This window comes from Pristiophorus japonicus, chromosome 10 (genome assembly GCF_044704955.1).
Source record: "Pristiophorus japonicus isolate sPriJap1 chromosome 10, sPriJap1.hap1, whole genome shotgun sequence".
Classification (NCBI taxonomy): domain Eukaryota; kingdom Metazoa; phylum Chordata; class Chondrichthyes; family Pristiophoridae; genus Pristiophorus; species Pristiophorus japonicus.
In genome coordinates this window covers 1,612,203-1,637,171 of record NC_091986.1, presented here as the reverse complement: position 1 = coordinate 1,637,171, position 24,969 = coordinate 1,612,203, and the positions used below count along the sequence as shown (strand labels likewise).

Below are 24,969 nucleotides of genomic sequence, written 5' to 3'. Positions count from 1 at the left end.
TAAGGTATTAGGTGGGGCCAGACGAAGAGAACACAGGATGGTCTAGGATAGATTTATATTGTATGTCATCATCATCATCATCATCATAGGCAGTCCCTCGGAATCGAGGAAGACTTGCTTCCACTCTTAACATGAGTTTTTAGGTGGCTCAACAGTCCAATACGAGAACCACAGTCCCTGTCACACGTGGGACAGTCAGTGGTTGAAGGAAAGGGAGGGTGGGACTGGTTTGCCGCATGCTCCTTCCGCTGCCTGCGCTTGATTTCTGCATGCTCTCGGCGACGAGACTCGAGGTGCTGTGCCCTCCCGGATGCTCTTCCTCCACTTAGGGCGGTCTATGGCCAGGGACTCCCAGGTGTCAGTGGGGATGTTGCATCTTTTCAGGGAGGCTTTGAGGGTATCCTTATAATGTTTCCTCTGCCCACCTTTGGCTCTTTTGCCGTGAAGAATTTCCGAGTACAGCACTTGCTTTGGGAGTCTCGTGTCTGGCATGCGGACAATGTGGCCTGCCCAGCGGAGCTGATCAAGTGTGGTCAGTGCTTTGATGCTGGGGATATTGGCCCGATCGAGGACACTAATGTTGGTGTGTCTGTCCTCCCAGGGGATTTGTAGGATCTTGCGGAGACATCGTTGGTGGTATTTCTCCAGCGACTTGGTGTCTACTGTACATCATTACGTAGTGAGTGGATGCAGCCGCTGTTCGGCAAGGACCCCGCAGCGGCCCGCTTCTATCCCGGGCCGGAGGGACCCCTGCACCGTGGGTACGAGACTCTGCTCCAGCAACGCGAGCCCCATAATCCAGGGCAGCCCTCAAGCGGCTTTGCTGAGGGCACTGAGGAACCAGACGCGCCGCTGAAGGGACTCCGGGGCCGGCATCGGACCGGCCGAAGGGACTCCGGGACCGGCACTCAACCGGCCGAGGGGACTCTGGGGCCACCGCTGACTTACATCTTAAACTTTTAATCAACTTTTAAACTTTTTAAACAACCCGAGTAACTTTTTAAACAATTTAGAAATATTTTTAAACTTTTAAGTAACCTTGGAAACTCTGGAAGAAACTTCTTAAAACATCCCCCAGCGGACAGCTGACCTTCCCAATGCCTGCCCCCCAACCAAGCCTCAGGCCACCTAACATCAGTGGCGATACTCAGCACCGAGCCTGTGGCCAACACCCTGCCGTAGGCAATTAGACTCATACAGCAGTGCCTGGTCTCCAGTTGTCTGGGACCCCCTTGCCACTGGACCAAGACCTTGCTCAGCTAAGCCCGTGTGATTGCCGGTGTGCAACGGCCACCCCACGTTAAAAGAACTTACGCATGTATCTTCCACTCCGTTAACATGAAGTTCGGGACCTGGAACATCAGGACCCTCATGGACAATTCCAACAGCAACAGGCCGGAACGTCGCACCATCATAGTTGCCCGGGAACTTAGACATTTTGACATCAACATCGTCGCACTAAGCGAGACCCGGCGGGCAGGGGAAGGCCAGCTCAAGGAACAAGGTGGAGGTTATACCTTTTTCTGGAAAGGGAAACCAGAGGCAGAACGCCGCCTTCATGGAGTCAGCTTCACCATCAAAAATGAGCTGGTCGGCCGTCTCACAGACTCTCCCTACGGGGTTAACGAACACCTCATGACTCTCCGTATCACCCTAACCCGGAACCACTATGCCACAGTCATCAGTGCGTACGCCCCAACACTCGATGCAACGGATGAGGCTAAAGAGGGTTTTTATTCCAACCTCGAGACAGCCCTGTCCCGTGTCCGCACGGGCGACAAACTGATCCACCTGGGTGACTTTAATGTCAGGGTCGGCAAAGACACAGCCCTCTGGGGAGGCGTGATTGGCAGAGAGGGGGTAGGGAAAGCCAACTCCAGCGGTACCCTACTCCTGACAAAAAGTCTAGAACATGAACTCCTCATCACCAACACCCTGTTTCGCCAGAGGGACAAATACAAGGCATCGTGGCAACACCCTCGCTCCAAACACTGGCACCTGCTCGACTATGTCATCGTCCGAGCCATGGATTGCAAAGATGTGCGCATCACCCGCGCCATGACAGGAGCTGACGACTGCTGGACGGACCATCACCTAATCCGATCCATCATCAACATTAACATTGCCCCAAAGCAGAGGGGACAGCAGAAGCAGTGCCGTAAAAAAGTCAATGCTGGGGCACTTAAGGACCCAGCTAAGAGAGCCCTATACAGCCAGCGCCTCACAGCTAATCTGGCGTGCCTTGATGCCCCGGAGATGCTGAATCCCCACAGCGCTTGGTCTGCCCTCCAGGCTTCTATAACCAGTGCCTGTGAAGAGACACTTGGTCACTCAACCAGAAAACATCAGGACTGGTTTGATGAAAATGATCAGGAGATCTAAGAACTAATAGATCGTAAGCGCAGAGCATTTCTGAGCTTCAAGCAACAACCCAACTCGGGAGCAGCAAAGCAACATTACAGACGGCTCAAGGCTGAGGTCCAACAAAAAACCCAGGACCTAAAGAACAGGTGGTGGATGGAGAAAGCACAGGAGATACAACAACTGGCCTACAGCCATGATATGCGAGGATTCTTCACTGCAGTCAAGGCCACCTACAGTCCAAACTCCCAAGGCCCCACCCCACTCCTGGCCAAGAATGGGGAAGCACTCATCAAGGACACCGAGGCTGTCAGGGCCCAATGGAAGGAACACTTCGATGATCTCCTCCATCAAGACTCTGCCTTTGACTCGAGTGTTCTCAACTCCATCCCGCAGCATGTGACCCCAACATTGCACGAGGTAGAAAAGGCCATAAAATAGCTCAAGAATAACAAGGCTACGGGTGCGGATGGAATCACTGCTGAGGCACTAAAGTACGGTGGAGAGGCGCTGTTGGTGCAGATACATAATCTCATCTCTCTCATCTGGAGGGAGGAGAGCATGCCGGGAGATCTCAGAGATGCAGTGATCGTGAGCATCTTTAAAAAAGGGGACAAGTCCGACTCCGGCAACTATAGAGGAAACTCCCTGCTCTCAGCCACCGGGAAAGTTGTCGCTAGAGTTCTCCTCAATCGTCTTCTCCCTGTGGCCGAGGAGCTCCTTCCGGAGTCACAGTGCGGATTTCGTCCCCTACAGGGCACAATGGACATGATCTTTGCAGTGCGACAGCTGCAGGAAAAATGCAGGGAGCAGAGCAGCGCCAGCCCTTATACATGGCCTTTTTCGATCTTACAAAGGCCTTTGACACTGTCAACCGCGAGGGTCTATGGAGCGTCTTCCTCCGTTTCGGATGCCTCCAAAAGTTTGTCAACATCCTTCGCTTGCTCCACGACGACATGCAGGCTGTGATCCTTACCAATGGATCCATTACAGACCCAATCCACGTCCAGACCTGGGTCAAGCAGGGCTGTATCATCATTCCAACCCTTTTTTCAATTTTCCTCACTGTCATGATCCACCTCACAGCTGGAGTGGAACTAAACTACAGTACGAGTTTAACCTACGCCACCTCCAGGCCAGGTCCAAGATCACCCCAACCTCTGTCATTGAGCTGTGGTATGCGGACGATGCCTGCATCTGTGCACATTCAGAGGCTGAACTCCAGGCTATAGTCAATGTATTCACCGAGGCATATGACAGCATGGGCCTTATGCTTAACATCTGTAAAACAAAGGACCTCCACCAGTCTGTCCCCGCCGCACAGCACTGTCCCCCAGTCATCAAGATCCACGGCGCGGCCCTCGACAACGTGGACCATTTCCCATACCTCGGGAACCTCCTATCAACAAAGGCAGACATTGATGCAGAAATTCAACACCGGATCGAGTGTGCCAGTGTAGCCTTCGGCCGTCTGAGAAAAAGAGTGTTCGAAGACCAGTCCCATAAATCTACCACCAAGCTCATGGTCTACAGGACTGTAGTAATACCCGCCCTCCTGTATGGATCAGAGGCATGGACGATGTACAGAAGATACCTCAAGTCGCTAGAGATATATCACCAACGATGTCTCCGCAAGATCCTGTAAATCCCCTGGGAGGACAGGCACACCAACATCAGTGTCCTCGACCAAGCTAACATCCCCAGCATTGAAGCACTGATCACACTCGATCAGCTTCGCTGGGCAGGCCACATAGTTCGCATGCCAGACACGAGACTCCCTAAACAAATGCTTTAAGAGGAGCTCCTTCACAGCAAATGAGCCAAAGGTGGGCAGCGGAAACGTTACAAGGATACCCTCAAAGCCTCCCTGAAGTGCGACATCACCACTGACACCTGGGGGTCCCTGGTCGAAGACCGCCCTAAGTGGTGAAAGTGCATCCGGGAGGGTGTTGAGCTCCTCGAATCTCAACGCCGCGAGTGTGAAGAGGTCAAGCGCAGGCAGCAGAGGGAACGTGCAGCAAACCAGTCCCACCCACCCCTTCCCTCGGTGAATATCTGTTCCACCTGTGACAGAGTCTGTGGCTCTCATATTGGACTGTTCAGCCATCACAGAACTCACTTCAGGAGTGGAAGCAAGTCTTCCTCGATTCCGAGGGACTGCCTATAATGATGATGATGACGACGACTGTACGTGTATGCACGTGAATGCACAAAGCAGAGTAAACAAGGTTGGTGAGCTGCAGGCGCAAATAACCATATGGGAATATGATGTTGGGGCAATAACAGAGACCTGGCTCAAAAAGGGGCAGAATTTGGTTTTAAATATTCCTGGGAAAAGGGTGTTCAGGAAAGGTAGGGAAGGAAAGATAGGAGGTGGTGTGGCAGTATTGGTTAAGGAAAATGTTACAGTGTTGGGGAGAGAGGAGGTCTGTGGAGAGGTTAAGGACAAAATCTATATGGCTAGAGTTAAGTAACAGAGGTGCCATTACACTACTAGGCATATTCTGCAGGCCATCTAGTGGGAAAAATATGGAGCAGCAAATTTGCAGAGATATTACAGAAGAATGAGAGGGGATCTCATAGAAACGTTTAAAATTCTGATGGATTTAGACAGGTTAGATGCAGGAAGAATGTTCCCAATGTTGGGGAATTCCAGAACCAGGGGTTACAATCTAAGGATAAGGGGTAAGCCATTTAGGACCGAGATGAGGAGAAACTTCTTCACCCAGAGAGTGGTGAACCTGTGGAATTCTCTACCACAGAAAGTTGTTGAGGCCAATTCACTAAATATATTCAAAAAGGAGTTAGATTTAGTCCTTACTACTAGCGGGATCAAGGGGTATGGCGAGAAAGCAGGAATGGGGTACTGAAGTTGCATGTTCAGCCATGAACTCATTGAATGGGGGTGCAGGCTCGAAGGGCCGAATGGCCTACTCCTGCACCTATTTTCTATGTTTCTATGTTTCTAAGTACTTTTTACATGTGGTGAGGGTTTCTGCCTCTACCACCCTTTCAGGCAGTGAGTTCCAGACCCCCATAACCCTCTGCGTGAAGAAATTTCCCCTCAAATTCCCTTTAAACCTTCTACCAATTACTTTAAATGTATGCCCCCTGGTTGTTGACCCCTCTCTAAGGGAAATAGACCCTTTTTTTAATCACCAGATCTAGGCCCATCATAATTTTATACATTTCAATGAGGTCTCCCTTCAGTCTCTTCTGTTCCACACAAGGGATTAGTGTGCAAAATTAAAGCAGCTGGTATTGGGGGCAATGTCGATAGAGAACTGGTTGGCAGACAGGAAGCAAAGAGTCGGAATAAACGGGTCCTCTTCAGAATGGCAGGCAGTGACTCGTGGGGTACCGCAAGGTTCAGTGCTGGGACCCCAGCTATTTACAATACACATTAATGATTTAGACAAAGGAATTGAATATAATATCTCCAAGTTTGCAGATGACACTAAGTTGGGTGGCAGTGTGAGCTGTGAGGAGGATGCTAAGAGGCTGCAGGGTGACTTGGACAGGTTAGGTGAGTGGGCAAATGCATGGCAGATTTAATGTAGATAAATGTGAGGTTATCCACTTTGGTGGCAAAAACAGGAAGGCAGAATATCTGAATGGTGACAGATTAGGAAACGGGGAGGTGCAACATGGGTGTCATGGTACACAGTCATTGAAAGTTGGCATGCAGGTACAGCAGGCAGTGAAGGCGGCAAATGGTATGTTGGCCTTCATAGCGAGAGGATTTGAGTATAGGAGCAGGGAGGTCTTACTGCAGTTGTACAGGGCCTTTGTGAGGCCACACCTTGAATATTGTGTACAGTTTTGGTCTCCTAATCTGAGGAAGGACATTCTTGCTATTGAAGGAGTGCAGGGAAGGTTCACCAGACTGATTCCTGGGATGGCAGGACTGACATATGAAAAAAGACTGGATCGACTAGGCTTATATTCACTGGAATTTAGAAGAATGAGAGGGGATCTCATTAGAAACATATGAAATTCTGACGGGATTGGACGTTAGATGCAGGAAGAATGTTCCCGATGTTGGGGAAGTCCAGAACCAGGGGTCACAGTCTAAGTATAAGGAGTAAGCCATTTAGGATAGAGATGAGGAGAAACTTCTTCACTCAAGAGAATTGTGAACCTGTGGAATTCTCTATCACAGAAAGTTGTTGAGGCCAGTTCGTTAGATGTATTCAAAAGGGAGTTGGATGTGGCTCTTACGGCTAAAGGGATCAAGGGGTATGGAGAGAAAGCAGGAATGGGGTACTGAGGTTGCATGATCAGCCATGATCTTATTGAATGATGGTGCAGGCTCGAAGGGCCAAATTGCCTACTCCTGCACCTATTTTCTATGTTTCTATGTTCCAAAGAAAACAAACCCAGCCGATCTAATCTGTCCTCACAGCTAAGATTCTCCACTCCCGGCAACATCCTCGTAAATCTCCTCTGTACCCTCTCCAGTACAATCACCTCCTTCCTGTAATGCGGTGACTAGAACTGCTTGCAGTACTCTAGCTGTGGCCTAACTAGTGTTTTATACAGTTCATGCATTACCCCTCCTGCTCTTGTATTCTATGCCTCGGCTAATAAAGGGAAGCATTCCGTATGCCTTCTGATCTCCCTGGCCTGCTACCTTCAGGAATCTGTGGCCATGTACTCCAAGGTTCCTTTGTTCCTCTACACTTCAGTGTCCTACCATTTAATGTGTATTCCCTTTTCTTGTTAGCCCTCCTCAAATGCATTACCTCACACTTCTCCAGATTGAATTCCATTTGCCACTGTTCTGCCCACCTGACCCGTTCATTGATATTTTCCTGTAGTCTGCAACTTTCTTCTTCATTATCAACCACACAGTCAATTTTATCATCTGCAAACTTCTTAATCATACCTCCTATGTTCAAGTCTAGATGTATACCAAAAAAACCATGGGATCTAGTACCGAGCCCTGCGGAACCCCACTGGAAACAGCCTTCCAGTCACAAAAACACCCATCAACCATTACCCTCTGCTTCCTGCCCCTGAGCCAATTTTGGATCCATCTTGCCACTTTGTCCTGGATCCCATGGGCTTTTACTTTCGTGACCAGTCTGCCAGATGCAACCTTTTCAAAAGCCTGGCTAAAATCCATATACACTACATCAAATGCACTGCCCCATTGACCCTCCTGGTTACCTCCTCAAAAAATATCAAGTTAGCCTGACACGGCCTTCCCCTAACAAATCCATGCTGACTAATCCGTGTCTTTCTAAATGAAGATTTATTCTGTCATTCAAAATTTTTTCCAATAATTTTCCCACCACCGAGGTTAGGCTGACTAGCCTGTAATTACTCGGTCTATCCCTTTCTCCCTTCTTAAACATAGGTGCCACATTAGCAGTCCTCCGGCATCACATCTGAAGCCAGAGAGGATTGGAAAATGATGGTCAGAGCCACTGCTGTTTCCTCTTTTGCTTCGCTTAACAGCCTGGGATACATTTTATCCAGGCCTGGGGACTTATCCACTTTCAAAGCTGCTAAACCCCTTAATACCTCCTCTCTCACTATGTTTATTTCATCTAATATTTCCTCCTCCCTGATAGCAGTGTCTGCATTGCCCCTCTCTTTTGTGAAAACAGACGCGAAGTATTCATTAAGAACCAGAAAACTCTCATTACTGTATTTTGGCTCAGTGGTTATGCAATGTGTTCTCACATGATCTTCCTCCCTTTCAGAAGGTGGAGGAATAAACACTTCACCGGATCATGGCATACGATTAAAAGTGTCGATGGAAAGAAAGAAGACAAAATCATGATACACCATCGATAAAGATGTTTCACCTTTCTCACAGCCACACTGCTATATATATCCTTTTCTCACTCTCTACCCCACCCACCCCGAATAGCCTTTTGTGCTATATTTTAGCCGTGCAATTGAGGGACATCTAAACGTACTTCATGTATATTGGAATATTGCAGGTGCTGTGACAGGTTGCAGGAGAAACATGAAAGTGAGCAGAACAAGTTCACAAAGTAAAACGTTCGGGACACTGCGGTGCTTTGTTGCTGATTGATTTCAGTGTTGTGAATGTGTGCGATCAGCAGCAAGCCCTGGGTCATAAATAAGGTGGCATGTATATTTCAATTTTGGTCAATGAAAGAGAAAATGAAACACCATGTATGATTTTTAAAAAAGGCATCAGCATCATACTCAAAACAAGTTGATAATCAAACAGAATGCCAGGTACAGTGTTTTGTTGCGGGAAATTTTCTCACGTAAATGGAAGCTCAATGTATTTAAAATGAGTTGTGCTCACAGGGAAATGTGATAAATAGGACAATTTAATTTCCACTTGGGCACGCTACTTCATGAACTTCAACTGCAGAACTATTTTACCAATAAGATCTTCCAAAGATGTCAGGCAGCTGCACATGAGAAGAACAGCATTTAGAGGGGAAAGCTCTTCTCAATGATTCCATGAATAACAGGTTATTGTTCTCAACACAGATGTCTTTTTCACATTTCAGAAACAGAAGCAAACAAATGCACTAATGTAATGTAGTGATATGCCCATGAAAATCAAGTTACAGCTCATTCAGTGATTCATTAGAGGTTAAAGTACAGGTCCCAACACTTTATACAGCATAAGTGAACAGTGCAAAATTCTACAGCTAAGCACTGAAGTTAGCAACTGCATCGGCTGATTTTAATTACTGCACCTTTAACTCCTTTGCCACATTTACTTGCACAATTTATTACCAAACAATAGTCATTTTCTTTCAGTTTTAGAAAACTCCATCTTATCAATAGCACAAAGAGCACAGCTGCAACTGGGGAAGATTCCTCATATTGTCAATTACTATTTAAAAGGCATATTATTGCATGCCTACTTCAATATTTCCTTCATAAAACATAAAATGAGATCGTTGCTGCAATCCTTTACCCAATGCATCAGCGAAATATTTAAATTTAAATGTATTAGCAGACGCCGAGGCCGAGGCCGAAATTGCCCCTCCTGATAAGGCCTCTGGCCACTGAGTCTCCGCAGAGCGGCCACCATTTTTTAAGTTGCCCTTCCTCAGAGTCGGAGCGGTGTAGGGCACTGCTCTGCCCATTTTTCCGCTGCGCGTGCACGCACCAACCCCTTCCCGACTAGCGGCAACCCCTTCCCGAAATTGCCCCACGGGAAATAACCCTTTTGCGGAGTTGCCCCGCGGGAGCACCGCCGGTCGGTGCTCCCGGCAGCTTTGTGTCTCGGTGCACTCCTTGTTGGTCAGCGGTGCAACCGCCCTTAAAGGGGAGGTGGCACTGCCGGTGACACCATTTTATTTTTATTGTTGGCTGACTGCCAGGTCGGGCTGCCAATTTTGCCCCTGGGTTCGGTCGGGCCGCCATCAGGAAGCCTAGCACCCCCTCTTGGGTGTCTGGCCACTGGCCTGGCCGAGCCCTCCCTGGTAGCCCAGTGAACCTATGTGAGATGCACACTGGCCTAAATGTTACATTCAGTCTGTGGAATTTTAAGCCCCAAGTACAACCAACTTCCAGGAAGACTGTCTGCTCTATCCACATAAGAATTAGGAGCAGGAGTAGGAGTTGGCCATACGTCCCCTTCGAGCCTGCTCCGCCATTCAATAAGATCATGGCTGATCTGATCTTGGCCTCAACTCCACTTCCCTGCCCACTCCCCATAACCCTCGACTCCCTTATAGTTCAAAAATCTGTCCATCTCCACCTTAAATATATCCAATGCCCCAGCCTCCACAGCTCTCTGGGGCAGAGAATTGCAAAGATTCACAACCCTCTGAGAGAAGACATTCCTCCTCATCTCCATTTTAAATGGGTGGCCCCTTATTCTGAAACTATGCCCCCTAGTTCTAATCTAAATGTGTGACAGTGGCTGCAACATTACAGGAGCTTGAAGGAGGTTTGTGCTGTGCAGGCTTCTTACCAGAATTCTATCACTATCGATAATGGTATTAAGCCGATGTGCAATTGTCAGGACTGAACACTGTTCAAACTTCTCTCGAATTGTCTTCTGAATTAACGTATCCGTTCTTAAAAAAAAAAAGGAAAATTAAAAGTGAACAGTGGACATAAAAAGTTTTCTAGCATGTTGAGATTTTAGCTCAAAAGACAATATCCAAACCCTAATTTTGTACATGACTTTTTCAGGTCATGCCCATGGACACCTTTCATGATACCCTGCACCCCAATAGGTTTGGTTATTGGTAACAGTAAACCTGGAAAACTGTGGTCATCTGAGAGAGCACAGAGATTCTAGTGCATATAATGAAACAATTTTATACCGGATTCTTAACAATTTAAAGATCCTTTAAATTTGCTTTGGGTTTGGAATTCCAAATGCATATAACACAAAGACTAAGGGCCCTTGGTGGAAGCGAAGTTTCGCCCAAAGGACTGCTGAGATACCTGACGGTACTTTGGGCAGGAGTTTCGTTAAATAGACCTGCAAAGACTGCCCAGTGGCAAAAACAACAGCGTACGCCCTGAACCTGGGCGGCAGCGGGTGGGAATTCCCAATCTCGGCCAAAGTCCCGAGGATTGAGTCGGGCCCAGGGAGCGGGGGGGGGGGGGGGGGGGGGGTGGAGAACACATAAAAATAAACATTTACACAAAAAAACATTGGAAAACCTTCAGTGGACCCCATCCACTTGAATTGTTGTAAAACAAAACAACAAAAAGAAGTTTACGAACCTTTTTTTGCAGGTCTTCATTCTTACCATCGAGGTCAGACCTGCCTCTGTGCGGCAGTCCTTCCCCCTGCTGCTGCCGACTCGCGCCCGGACCAAACTGGCAGCTCGGCAGGCGGGAGGACACTTACATCAGTTAACACCGCTAACGGACTTCAGCGGGCGGTTCCCAGCGGTCTTCCCTCCCCACCAGCGGGAGGCCTCCACCAAACTCGCTCGGAGGGGAGACCGCCCAGAAAACTCGGCGGCAGGGGGCGGTGAGTCCAAGTTCGGGGCCTACGAAGCTCACGCCAACGACTGGATTGATGACACGTTGTCTGGACTGTTGCCACGGCTCACTCATTAGGACTAACAGCTAGGCAATCACTAACAATGATTTGAAATTATGATAAATTTTTATCTGTTTTATTCTTAAAAATATATATAGCTCCCTATGCTAAATGGGACCTGGGTAGTATAATTTCACTCAATTTCACTGATATTGACGGCTTGCATACAATTACACGAAGTGGCTCTATAAGACAAACCTAACGGTGTGGTCGAGAATTTTCCTTGCTGTGATTCACACCACAGTTACCCCCTCTCTGTGGTCTGCAGAGGAAGTTACACGGAAGTTTTCTGGGTATGTTCATTTGCATAGCTATTGGTATAAACCCAGTGTAAAACCTACTAGCAGCTGAAACTTCTGTGCAGCCTGCATCCTTCAGCAGCACACTGGGAGACAACTACACAAGGCAGCACCAGTGCTGCTTTCATTCCTCTTGCAAATTACTTCACTGCATACCATACCAAGATGTGGATTATACTTGGACAGAATGATGTCCACTCAAGTGCTCTTTGTTTTCAGAGACAAGCAGGAAAAGAACACAGAAATTCACTGATGCAAGCCCGACTCAAGACTGAAGGCAGGAGGCAAAGACTCCTGGATGTGCATTCCACCAAACCAAGTCAAGACACACTGACCATGTGCTCCCTTGTTCACACTGAAAACATCATCATCACAGGCAGTCCCTCGCAATCGAGGAAGACTTGCTTCCACTCTGAGTTCTCAGGTGACTGAACCGTCCAATACGAGAACCACAGTCCCTGTCACAGGTGGGACAGTCAGTGGTTGAAGGAAAGGGTGGGTGGGGAGTCTGGTTAGCTGCACGCTCCTTCCGCTGCCTGCGCTTGATTTCTGCGTGCTCTCGGCGCCGAGACTCGAGGTGCTCAGCGCCCTCCTGGATGCACTTCCTCCACTTAAAGTGCGACATTCCCACCCGCACTATCAGGGAGGCTTTGAGGGTGTCCTTGTAAGGTTTCCTCTGCCCACCTTTGGCTCGTTTGCCGTGAAGGAGTTCCGAGTAGAGCACTTGCTTTGGGAGTCTCGTGTCAGACATGCAAACAATGTGGCCTGCCCAATGGAACTGGTCGAGTGTGGTCAGTGCTTCAATGCTGGGGATGTTGGCCTAGTCGAGGAGGCCAACGTTGGTGCGTCTGTCCTCCCAGGGGATTTGCAGAAAACAACACTTACACGACTAATCCTTTATACGGCATTCTAGTTAAGGAGTAGCTCTAACTTACTATTCTGCACTATGGCTGCACAGTTCTTCAAACACATAAACCCCCAAACCCCTTCCTCCATTTAGCACGCTCATATCTCCACATCTATTACTTCACCGCTCTCATGGCACTTGGCACCCACTCAACTGCCAGTCTGACCCTCATTTACTTTTTTATTGCAGGAGAAGTTAGTGCACAATGTCTCCCAAAGGCAGTTCACCAGAAGGCACAACCCCACCTTTAAACCCCTCACTCTCCAAGGACAAGCCATGCAGCTCGTAGGCACTCATTTGGTTATTACTGTGGGAGATGGCGAGATTGGCAGCATCTTGCCAGTCCCAGGTTAGTAACTGAGTACCTACATTGCTGCCCTGTGAAGCATCACACAGCCAGAACCATTCATCTCCTTTCTGCGTCTTCTTTAATCTCAATGAGATAATGGTCATAGTCTTGCCTTCTACCATGTTTTTCTGCAGATCCACCACAGCATCAGGCAACACATGCAGGAATTATGGAGTGGAATACCTTCCTGTTCACATAGGTGAGGGGGCGTCTGTGGGCATCTTCAATGTGATGTGAGTGCCATCAATGGAACTGTATCTTGGGGAACCACCAACCCCATAGAACTGTATGACCCTTTCTCTGATACTTTGTTAGGACGCCAAAGCTTATGCTGTAAAGGGCATCACTGACCTGGCACATATCTTTGATGCTCCATGGTTTATGTTACGTAGATCTTCTGAGGCTGCCTCAGCCTGAGCCATAACGGTTGTGGACAGTAGTCACCTTCAGCCACTGCAGGCAGATGAGGGTGGCTTGAGTCATATCAGAGAGATACCCAACTACAGCTTTTGATGGAACTCCTCTGGCATTGCTTGATGTATCTTTTGGGGGCTGGGGTAATATCTGGTGAGCTGCATTCTGATGACATGGCACCTGACTGACTCCCCTGTCCAGTGAGATGAGGTATACCAGCCTCTAGTTAAGGGTAAGCGGGCCCCATTGCAGACTGAGTCATTGTCTAGCTGAGTCTGTCACACTTTACAATTTGTTACAGTTGAATACAAATCTTAGATATCAGAGAAAGTCAGTCACCTCCTGCTGGTTTTTCTGACCCTGGGAAGAAAGCAGAGATTTCCAACCTATAGAGAAACAAAGCTCTCTAATTTACTTCAAGATGTGCTTAAGAAGAATTGACTTGTTCACAGCAATTGGAACTTAGGCTAGATACTCTGGTGTATTTAAAATAACAAATGCAGCAAGTGAAAGGCTCTGACCTGATTCTAGTGTTCAGGTAACTAATCATAAATTTATACAGCGCTATTAATGCAGATAAGCATCCTAAGACATTTCACAGATGCGTAATCATATAAAAATAGATGCTAAGCTAGAGGAGATATTAGGAGGGGTGCCGAAAAGTTTGGTCAAAGAGGTGGGTTTTAAGGAGGATGGTGGAGAGGTTTAGGGAGGAATTCCAGATGACTTAAAGCATCCCTTTCAGCAATGGGGCAAAAGCAGGGATGACAAGAGATCAGAATCGCACATACAGGATGTTACAGAACAGAAAGGGCAAGGCAACGAAAGGATTTAAACACGAGGATGACAATTTTAAATTAAAAGACATGGAACCAACGTAGTTTCGCAAGAACAGGGATGATGCGTGAGGAGGACTTGGTGCAGGATAGGATATGGGCAATTTTGAAATAGCTGAAGTTTATGGAGGGTTGAGGTTGAGGCAAAGTTCGCCTCCAAGTCACACACCATCCTGACTTCATTGTCACTAGAATTCCCTACCTACCACCATTGTGGGAGTGGCAGCACCACAAGGACTGCAGCAGTTCAAAGTGAAGCCCACTACCACCAGCTCAGGGCAACGAGGTCAATGTGGCCGAGGCAGCATCTACTGAGAACAACTAAAAAAAAAGTGATTCACAGTACAGAACAAGGGGTTATAAGAACATAAGAATTAGGAACAGGAGTAGGCCATCGAGCCCCTCGAGCCTGCTCCGCCATTCAACAAGATCATGGCTGATCTGGCTGTGGACTCAGCTCCACATAACCCTAAATTCCCTTATTGGTTAAAAATCTATCTATCTGTGACTTGAATACATTCAATGAGCTAGCATCAACTGTTTCCTTGGGCAGAGAATTCCACAGATTCACAACCCTCTGGGAGAAGAAATTCCTTCTCAACTCGGTTTTAAATTGGCTTCCCCGTATTTTGACACTGTGGCCCCTAGTTCTAGTCTCCCCGACCAGTGGAAACAACCTCTCTGCCTCTATCTTGTCTATCCCTTTCATGATTTTAAATGTTTCTTTAAGATCACCCCTCATCCTTCTGAACTCCAACAAGTAAAGACCCAATCTACTCAATCTATCATCATAAGGTAACCCCCTCATCTCCGGAATCAGCCTCGTGAATCGTCTCTGTATCCCCTCCAAAGCTAGTATATCCTTCCTTAAGTAAGGTGACCAAAACTGCACGCAGTACTCCAGGTGCGGCCTCACCAATACCCTATACAGTTGCAGCAGGACCTCCCTGCTTTTGTACTCCATCCCTCTCGCAATGAAGGCCTACATTCCATTCGCTTTCCTGATTACCTGTTGCACCTGCAAACTAACTTTTTGGGATTCATGCACAAGGACCTCCAGGTCCCTCTGCACCGCAGCAAGTTGTAATTTCTCTCCATTCAAATAATATTCCCTTTTACTGTTTTTTTTTTCCCCAAGGTGGATGACCTCACACTTTCCGACATTGTATTCCATCTGCCAAACCTTAGCCCATTCGCTTAACCTATCTAAATCTCTTTGCAGCCTCTCTGTGTCCTCTACACAACCCGCTTTCCCATTAATCTTTGTGTCATCTGCAAATTTTGTTACACTACACTCTGTCCCCTCTTCCAGGTCATCTATATATATTGTAAACAGTTGTGGTCCCAGCACCGATCCCTGTGGCACACCACTAACCACCGATTTCCAAACCGAAAAGGACCCATTTATCCCGACTCTCTGCTTTCTGTTAGCCAGCCAATTCTCTATCCATGCTAATACATTTCCTCTGACTCCGCGTACCTTTATCTTCTGCAGTAACCTTTTATGTGGCACCTTATCGAATGCCTTTTGAAAATCTAAATACACCACATCCATCGGTACACCTCTATCCACCATGCTCGTTATATCCTCAAAGATGTTCAGGAGGGTGAAGAGCAGGTTCAGGATACACACCAGGGTTTATTTTACACACAGGATGATCAACAACTGCCATTGGTTTCCAGAAAGAGCAGTTGAGATCAACACACTGGACTCATTTCAGAAACACTCGATGCTGTAATGGAAATACGATCAGGTTGGTCATTCTCTGGGGGAATGAGATCAAATGAACATTCTTCACCCAAAACTATCTTGTGATCTTGTGCTGGATGTCATTCAAGGGATCAACTCATTTGTGAAGGTTACTGCAGCATTTTGTGACATAGTTTAATATCCTGTTAATCACATGATGGTAAATATCAGTAGGTGGTGAAGAATTAGTCCCTGTGTCAATCAATTAATTGTAGGTAGTCCCTCAGAATCGAGGAAGACTTGCTTCCACTCTAAAAATGAGTTCTTAGGTGACCGAACAGTCCAATACGAGAACCACAGTCCCTGTCACAGGTGGAACAGACAGTGGTTGAGGGAAAGGGTGGGTGGGACTGGTTTGCCGCACGCTCCTTCTGCTGTCTGCGCTTGGTTTCTGTATGCTCTCGGCGACGAGACTCGAGGTGCTCAGCGCCCTCCCGGATGCACTTCCTCCACTTAGGGCGGTCTATGGCCAGGGACTCCCAGGTGTCAGTGGGGATGTTGCACTTTATCAGGGAAGCTTTGAGGGTATCATAGAAACATAGAAAATAGCTGCAGGAGTAGGCCATTCGGCCCTTCTAGCCTGCACCCCATTCAATGAGTTTATGGCTGAACATGCAACTTCAGTACCCCATTCCTGCTTTCTCACCATACCCCTTGATCCCCCTAGTAGTAAAGACTTCATCAAACTCCTTTTTGAATATATTTAGTGAATTGGCCTCAACAACTTTCTGTGGTAGAGAATTCCACAGGTTCACCACTCTCTGGGTGAAGAAATTCCTCCTCATCTCGGTCCTAAATGGCTTACCCCTTATCCTTAGACTGTGTCCCCTGGTTCTGGACTTCCCCAACATTGAGAACATTCTTCCTGCATCTAACCTGTCTAACCCCGTCAGAATTTTAAACGTTTCTATGAGGTCCCCTCTCATTCTTCTGAACTCCAGTGAATACAAGCCCAGTTGATCCAGTCTTTCTTGATAGGTCTGTCCCGCCATCCCGGGAATCAGTCTGGTGAACCTTCGCTGCACTCCCTCAATAGCAAGAATGTCCTTCCTCAGGTTAGGCGACCAAAACTGTACACAATACTCCAGGTGTGGCCTCACCAAGGCCCTGTACAACTGTACCAACACCTCCCTGCCCCTGTACTCAAATCCCCTCGCTATGAAGGCCAACATGCCATTTGCTTTCTTAACCGCCTGCTGTACCTGCATGCTAACCTTCAATGACTGATGTACCATGACACCCAGGTCTCGTTGCACCTCCCCTTTTCCTAATCTGTCACCATTCAGATAATAGTCTGTCTCTCTGTTTTTACCACCAAAGTGGATAACCTCACATTTATCCACATTATACTTCATCTGCCATGCATTTGCCCACTCACCTAACCTATCCAAGTCACTCTGCAGCCTCATAGCATCCTCCTCGCAGCTCACACTGCCACCCAACTTAGTGTCATCCGCAAATTTGGAGATACTACATTTAATCCCCTCGTCTAAATCATTAATGTACAGTGTAAACAGCTGGGGCCCCAGCACAGAACCTTGCGGTACCCCACTAGTCACTGCCTGCCATTCTGAAAAGTCCCCATTTACTCCTACTCTTTGCTTCCTGTCTGACAACCAGTTCTCAATCCACGTCAGCACACTACCCCCAATCCCATGTGCTTTAACTTTGCACATTAATCTCTTGTGTGGGACCTTGTCAAAAGCCTTCTGAAAGTCCAAATATACCACATCAACTGGTTCTCCCTTGTCCACCCTACTGGAAACATCCTCAAAAAATTCCAGAAGATTTGTCAAGCATGATTTCCCTTTCACAAATCCATGCTGACTTGGACCTATCATGTCACCTCTTTCCAAATGCACTGCTATGACATCCTTAATAATTGATTCCATCATTTTACCCACTACCGATGTCAGGCTGACCGGTCTATAATTCCCTGTTATCTCTCTCCCTCCTTTTTTAAAAAGTGGGGTTACATTGGCTACCCTCCACTCGATAGGAACTGATCCAGAGTCAATGGAATGTTGGAAAATGACTGTCAATGCATCCACTATTTCCAAGGCCACCTCCTTAAGTACTCTGGGATACAGTCCATCAGGCCCTGGGGATTTATCGGCCTTCAATCCCATCAATTTCCCCAACACAATTTCCCGACTAATAAGGATTTCGCTCAGTTCCTCCTCCTTACTAGACCCTCCGACCCCTTTTATATCCGGAAGGTTGTTTGTGTCCTCCTTAGTGAATACCGAACCAAAGTACTTGTTCAATTGGTCCGCCATTTCTTTGTTCGCCGTTATGACTTCCCCTGATTCTGACTGCAGGGGACCTACGTTTGTCTTTACTAACCTTTTTCTCTTTCCATATCTATAGAAACTTTTGCAATCCGTCTTAATGTTCCCTGCAAGCTTCTTCTCCATTTTCCCTGCCCTAATCAAACCCTTTGTCCTCATCTGCTGAGTTCTAAATCTCTCCCAGTCCCCGGGTTCGCTGCTATTTCTGGCCAATTTGTATGCCACTTCCTTGGCTTTAATACTATCCCTGATTTCCCTTGATAGCCACGGTTGAGCCACCTTCCCTTTTTTATTTTTACGCCAGACAGGAATGTACAATTGTTGTAGTTCATCCATGCGGTCTCTAAATGTCTGCCATTGCCCATCCACGGTCAACCCCTTAAGTATCATTCGCCAATCTATCCTAGCCAATTCACGCCTCATACCTTCAAAGTTACCCTTCTTTAAGTTCTGGACCAAGGTCTCTGAATTAACTGTTTCATTCTCCATCCTAATGTAGAATTCCACCATATTATGGTCACTCTTCCCCAAGGGGCCTCGCACAACGAGATTGCTAATTAATCCTCTCTCATTACACATCACCCAGTCTAAGATGGCCTCCTCCCTAGTTGGTTCCTCGACATATTGGTCTAGAAAACCATCCCTTATGCACTCCAGGAAATCCTCCTCAACCGTATTGCTTCCAGTTTGGTTCACCCAATCTATGTGCATATTAAATTCACCCATTATAACTGCTGCACCTTTATTGCATGCACCCCTAATTTCCTGTTTGATGCCCTCCCCAACATCACTACTACTGTTTGGAGGTCTGTACACAACTCCCACTAACGTTTTTTTGCCCTTTGGTGTTCTGCAGCTCTACCCATATAGATTCCACATCATCCAAGCTAATGTCTTTCCTAACTATTGCATTAATCTCCTCTTTAACCAGCAATGCTACCCCACCTCCTTTTCCTTTTATTCTATCTTTCCTGAATGTTGAATACCCCTGGATGTTGAGTTCCCAGCCCTGATCATACTGGAGCTACGTCTCCGTAATCCCAATCACATCATATTTGTTAACATCTATTCGCACAGTTAATTCATCCACCTTATTGCGGATACTCCTTGCATTAAGACACAAAGCCTTCAGGCTTGTTTTTTTAACACCCTTTGTCCTTTTAGAATTTTGCTCTAGTGGCCCTTTTTGTTCTTTGCCTTGGGTTTTTCTGCCCTCCACTTTTCCTCATCTCCTTTCTGTCTTTTGCTTTTGCCTCCTTTTTGTTTCCAATCCCCCTGCCATATTAGTTTAACTCCTCCCCAACAGCACAAGCAAACACTCCCCCTTGGACATTGGTTCCGGTCCTGCCCAGGTGCAGACCGTCTGGTTTGTACTGGTCCCACCTCCCCCAGAACCAGTTCCAATGCCCCAGGAATTTGAATCCCTCCCTGCTGCACCACTGCTCAAGCCACGTATTCATCTGCGCTATCCTGCGATTCCTACTCTGACTAGCACGTGGCACTGGTAGCAATCCCGAGATTACTACTTTTGAGGTCCTACTTTTTAAGTTAGCTTCTAGCTCCTTAAATTTGTTTCGTAGGACCTCATCCCTTTTTTTTTTACCTATGTCGTTGGTACCAATGTGCACCACGACAACTGGCTGATCGCCCTCCCTTTTTAGAATGTCCTGCACCCGCTCCGAGACATCCTTGACCCTTTGCACCAGGGAGGCAACATACCATCCTGGAGTCTCGGTTGCGGCCGCAGAAATGCCTATCTATTCCCCTTACAATTGAATCCCCTATCACTATCGCTCTCCCACTCTTTTTCCTGCCCTCCTGTGCAACAGAGCCAGCAACGGTGCCATGAACTTGGCTGCTGCTGCCCTCCCCTGATGAGTCATCCCCCCCAACAGTACCCAAAGCAGTGTATCTGTTTTGCAGGGGGATGACCACAGGGGACTCCTGCACTACCTTCCTTGCACTGCTCTTCCTGTTGGTCTTCCATTCCTATCTGGCTGTGGACCCTTTCCCTGCGGTACGACGAACTCGCTTCACGTGATACTCACGTCATTCTCAGCATCGTGGATGCTCCAGAGTGAATCCACCCTCAGCTCCAACTCCGCAACGCGGACCGTCAGGAGCTGGAGGTGGATACACTTCCTGCACACATAGTCGTCAGGAACACTGGAGTCGTCCCTGAGTTCCCACATGGTACAGGAGGAGCATAACACCCGACCGAGCTCTCCTGCCATGACTTAACCCTTAGATACACTTAAATTGGCAACAACGTTAAAGTTTACTCACTGTTATAGAAGAGAAAAAAGAAAAACTACTCACCAATCACCAGCCAATCACTTACCCCCTTGGCTGTGATGTCACCTTTTGATTTCTTTCTACTTCTTTTTTGCCTTCTCTCCCCGCTGCAGCTGCACAGGTACGCCTCTCGCTGCCGCTGAGCCTTTATAGGCCTCGCCAACACCAGGAACTCCCGCCTCTCGCTGCCGCTGGGCCTTTATAGGCCTCGCCAACACCAGGAACTCCCGCCTCTCGCTGCCGCTGGGCCTTTATAGGCCTCGCCAACACCAGGAACTCCCGCCTCTCGCTGCCGCTGGGCCTTTATAGGCCTCGCCAACACCAGGAACTCCCGCCTCTCGCTGCCGCTGGGCCTTTATAGGCCTCGCCAACACCAGGAACTCCCGCCTCTTGGACTGCCGCCGCCTCTCGCTGCCGCTGGGCCTTTATAGGCCTCGCCAACACCAGGAACTCCCGCCTCTCGGACTGCCGCCGGGCCTTTATAGGCCTCACCAACACCAGGAACTCCCGCCTCTCGGACTGCCGCCGCCTCTCGCTGCCGCTGGGCCTTTATAGGCCTCACCAACAGCAGGAGCTCCCACCTCTCGGACTGCCCACGTTGTAACGTTTCCTCTGCCCACCTTTGGCTCGTTTGCCGTGAAGGAGTTCCGAGTAGAGCGCTTGCTTTGGGAGTCTCATGTCTGGCATGTGAACGAAGTGGCCCGCCCAGCGGAGCTGATCGAGTGTGGTCAGTGCTTCACTTCTGGGGATGTTAGCCTGGTCGAGGACGCTGATGTTGGTGCGCCTGTCCTCCCAGGGGATTTGTAGGATCTTGCGGAGACATCGTTGGTGATTTTCTCCAGCAACTTGAGGTGTCTACTGTACATGGTCTATGTCTCTGAGCCATACAGGAGGGTGGGTATTACTACAGCCCTGTAGACCATGAGCTTGGAGGCAGATTTGGGGGCCTGGTCTTCAAACACTCTTTTCCTCAGGCGGCACTGGCACACTGGAGGCGGTGTTGAATCTCGTTGCCAATGTCTGCTCTTGTTGATAAGAGGCTCTCGAGGTATGGGAAATGGTCCACGTTGTCCAGGGCCGCGTCGTGGATGTTGATGACTGGGGGACAGTGCTGTGCAGCGAGCACAGGCTGGTGGGGGACCTTTGCCTTACGGATGTTTAGCGTAAGGCCTATGCTTTCGTATGCCTCAGTAAATACGTCGACTATGTCCTGGAGTTCAGTCTCTGTATGTGCACAGACGCAGGCGTCTGTGTACAGTGCATATAACTGCATCATCACCCACTGATTCTGTATTGCTCATAATAAAGGATGAAACTGAGTACTGTATGCAATAAGTAAGTGTGACCTTAGCTCCTTTAATTAAACTCCAGAGTGCCGATACCTCGTGGGTGGCCCGCTTATATACAGTGTCCCAAGGGATGCTGGGATCCCTTGGGACTCCAACAGGTAGGCCCTCTGGTGGTGATGTGATACAGGTTGCCAAGGGCTACATACATAACATCACTCCCTCCCAAAGTCAATAGTACACTTAATTACAGGGCGAGACGATCTGGGGCTTTTCGCTCCCTTGTCGATCGTCTCGGTACAAATGCAGGTGTGGGTGAGTTGGTTGGTTCTTCACTGGGCTGCTGGCCTTGCCGGGCTGCTGGGGGTGGAGAGTTCAACTTTGTGGTCAACCGTGATGTCGGTTGCCACTTGTGTGTGTGTTGGGCGGTCGAAGTTGGTGGTGTCCTCTTCAGGTTGCTCGTAGCTGTTTGTGAACCGCAATTTGGTTTGGTCCAAATACTTTCTGCGCGTTAGTTCATTGGCCAATTTGACTTGAAACACCCTATTCCCTTCTTTGGCTATGACCGTGCCAGCAAGTCATTTGGAACCATGTCCATAATTGAGTACAAATACAGGGTCATTGACTTCAATATCGCGTGACAAGTTTGCGCAATCATGGTACATGCTTTGTTGATGCCGCCTGCTCTCGACGTGATCATGGAGACCAGGGTGGACAAGAGAGAGCCTTGTTTTGAGTGCCCTTTTCATGAGCAGCTCAGCTGGGGGAACTCCGGTGAGTGAGTGGGATCTGGTAGCTGAGCAGCACTCGTGACAGTCGGGTCTGCAGGGAGCCTTCCGACACACGTTTCAAGCTTTGCTTGATGGTCTGAACAGCCCGCTCTGCCTGGCCATTGGATGCGGGCTTGAATGGGGCAGATATAACATGCTTGATCCCATTGCGGGTCATGAATTCCTTGAATTCAGCGCTGGTGAAGCACGGCCCATTGTCACTGACAAGGACATCAGGCAGGCCGTGTGCGGCAAACATGGCTCATAGGCTTTCGATGGTGGCAGTGGACGTGCTTACAGACATTATTACACATTCAATCCATTTTGAACAAGCATCCACAACAACCAAGAACATTTTGCCTAGAAATGGACCCGCAAAGTCAACATGGATCCCAGACCACGGTTTGGAGGGCCACAAACACAAACTTAGCGGTGCCTCTCTGGGTGCATTGCTCAGTTGAGAGCAAGTGTTGCATTGGCGCACGCAAGACTCTAAATCTGAGTCGATGCCGGGCCACTACACATGGGATCTGGCTATGGCTTTCATCATTACTATGCCTGGTGGGTACTGTGTAGGTCGCGTATGAACGTTTCCCTGCCTTTCTTTGGAAAAACCACGCGATTACCCCACAAAAGAGTCTGCCTGTAGGGACATTTCGTCTTTGCGCCTCTGGAATGGCTTGATCTCTTCCTGCATCTCCGCTGGGACGCTGGACCAGCTCCCATGGAGGACACAGATTTTTTTTTAAACCAGGGACAGTAAAGGATCCTGACTGGTCCAGGTCCTGATCTGGCGGGACAGGTGACTTTTCGTTTTCGAATGCATCCATCACCAAGAGCAAGTCTGCAGGCTGTGCCATTTCCACCCCGGTGGTGGGCAATGGTAGCCGACTGAGGGCATCAGCGCAGTTCTCTGTGCCTGGTCTGTGGCGGATTACATAGTTGTATGCCGACAGCATGAGCGCCCATCTTTGGATGCGGGCAGAGGCATTGGTGTTAATCCCTTTGCTCTCTGAGAATAGCGATATGAGTGGCTTATGGTCAGTTTCTAGCTCAAACTTGAGACCAAATAGACTGGTGCATTTATTTTTACCCTGTAAACTCATGCCAGAGCTTTTTCGGCCTTGGACAGACTCTTGGACGCATAAGCGACCGGTTGCAATGTTCCCGATTCGTTAGCCTGTTGTAACACCCGACCCTGTATGACGACGCATCGCAAGCTCGCACTAATCGTTTACATGGGTTATACAGAACAAGCAGTTTGTTTGAACATAACAGATTTCTGGCTTTCTCAAAGGCAGCCTCTTGTGAATTCCCCCCTACCCAGTCGTTTCTCTTGCGCAGTAGCACATGTAGGGGTTCTAGCAAGGTGCTTAACCCGGGTAGGAAATTACCGAGATAGTTGAGGAGTCCCAGGAACGACCGCAGCTCCGTCACGTTCTGTGGTCTCGGCACGTGCTTGATGGCCTCCGTCTTGGCGTCGGTGGGTCTGATGCCATCTGCCGCGATTCTACTTCCTAAGAACTCGACCTCTAAGAACACTTCGAGCATTTCAACCTGGGTCCCACACGATCTAGCCGACTTAGAATCTGTTCCAGATTCTTCAAGTGTTCAATGGTGTAACCAGTATGTCGTCCTGGAAAACTACGGTGCGTGGAACCGACTTTAGCAGGCTCTCCATGTTCCATTGGAAAATTGCCGCGGCCAAATGAATCCCAGATGGGCATCTGCTATAGATGAACAGACCTTTGTGCGTGTTGATGCAGGTGAGGCCTTTCGAAGATTCCTCCAGCTCCTGCGTCATGTAGGCCGAGGTCAGGTCCAGCTTGGTGAATGTCTTCCCTCCTGCCAGCGTGGCAAATAGGTCGTCTGCCTTGGGTAGCGGGTACTGGTCCTGTAGCGAAAAAGAGTTAATCGTTACTTTATAGTCCCCACAAATTCTGACTGTGCTGTCGTCTTTGAGTACCGGGACAATCGGACTGGCCCACTCGTTGAACTCCAGCAGCGCGATGATGCCTTCTCGCTGCAGCCTGTCCAGCTCAAGTTCCACTTTCTCTCGCATCATGTATGGTACCGCCTGTGCCCTGTGGTGGATGGGTCGTGTACCGGGAACCAGGTAGATCTGCAACTTCGCACCCGATAAACTTCCAATGCCGACGGACGAAAGCGCTCGGATGTTGTCCCAGTTCCAGCGGATTTTTCCCAGCCAGCTTCTGCCGAATAGTGTGGAGCCATCCCCTGGCACAATCCATAGTGGGAGTTCGTACACTGCTCCATCATAGGAGACTTTTACTTCTGTGCTGCCAATTACAGGGACCAGCTCTTTGGTGTAAGTTCTTAGCTTGGTGTGAATGGAGCGAAGCTTGGGCTTGTGTGCCTTGTTGCTCCACAGCCT

General features: G+C 48.4%; 1 protein-coding gene across 1 annotated transcript in view; it reads right to left on the bottom strand.

The window, feature by feature from the left end:
- The window catches only part of abcc4 (ATP binding cassette subfamily C member 4 (PEL blood group)), a 443,243-nt gene that overhangs the window by 24,275 nt on the left and 393,999 nt on the right, over positions 1–24,969 (bottom strand). The window contains exon 28 of the mRNA XM_070892652.1: positions 10,286–10,391. Within this exon, the coding sequence (XP_070748753.1) occupies positions 10,286–10,391 (106 nt within the window). The remainder of the gene's footprint in view (positions 1–10,285; positions 10,392–24,969) is intronic.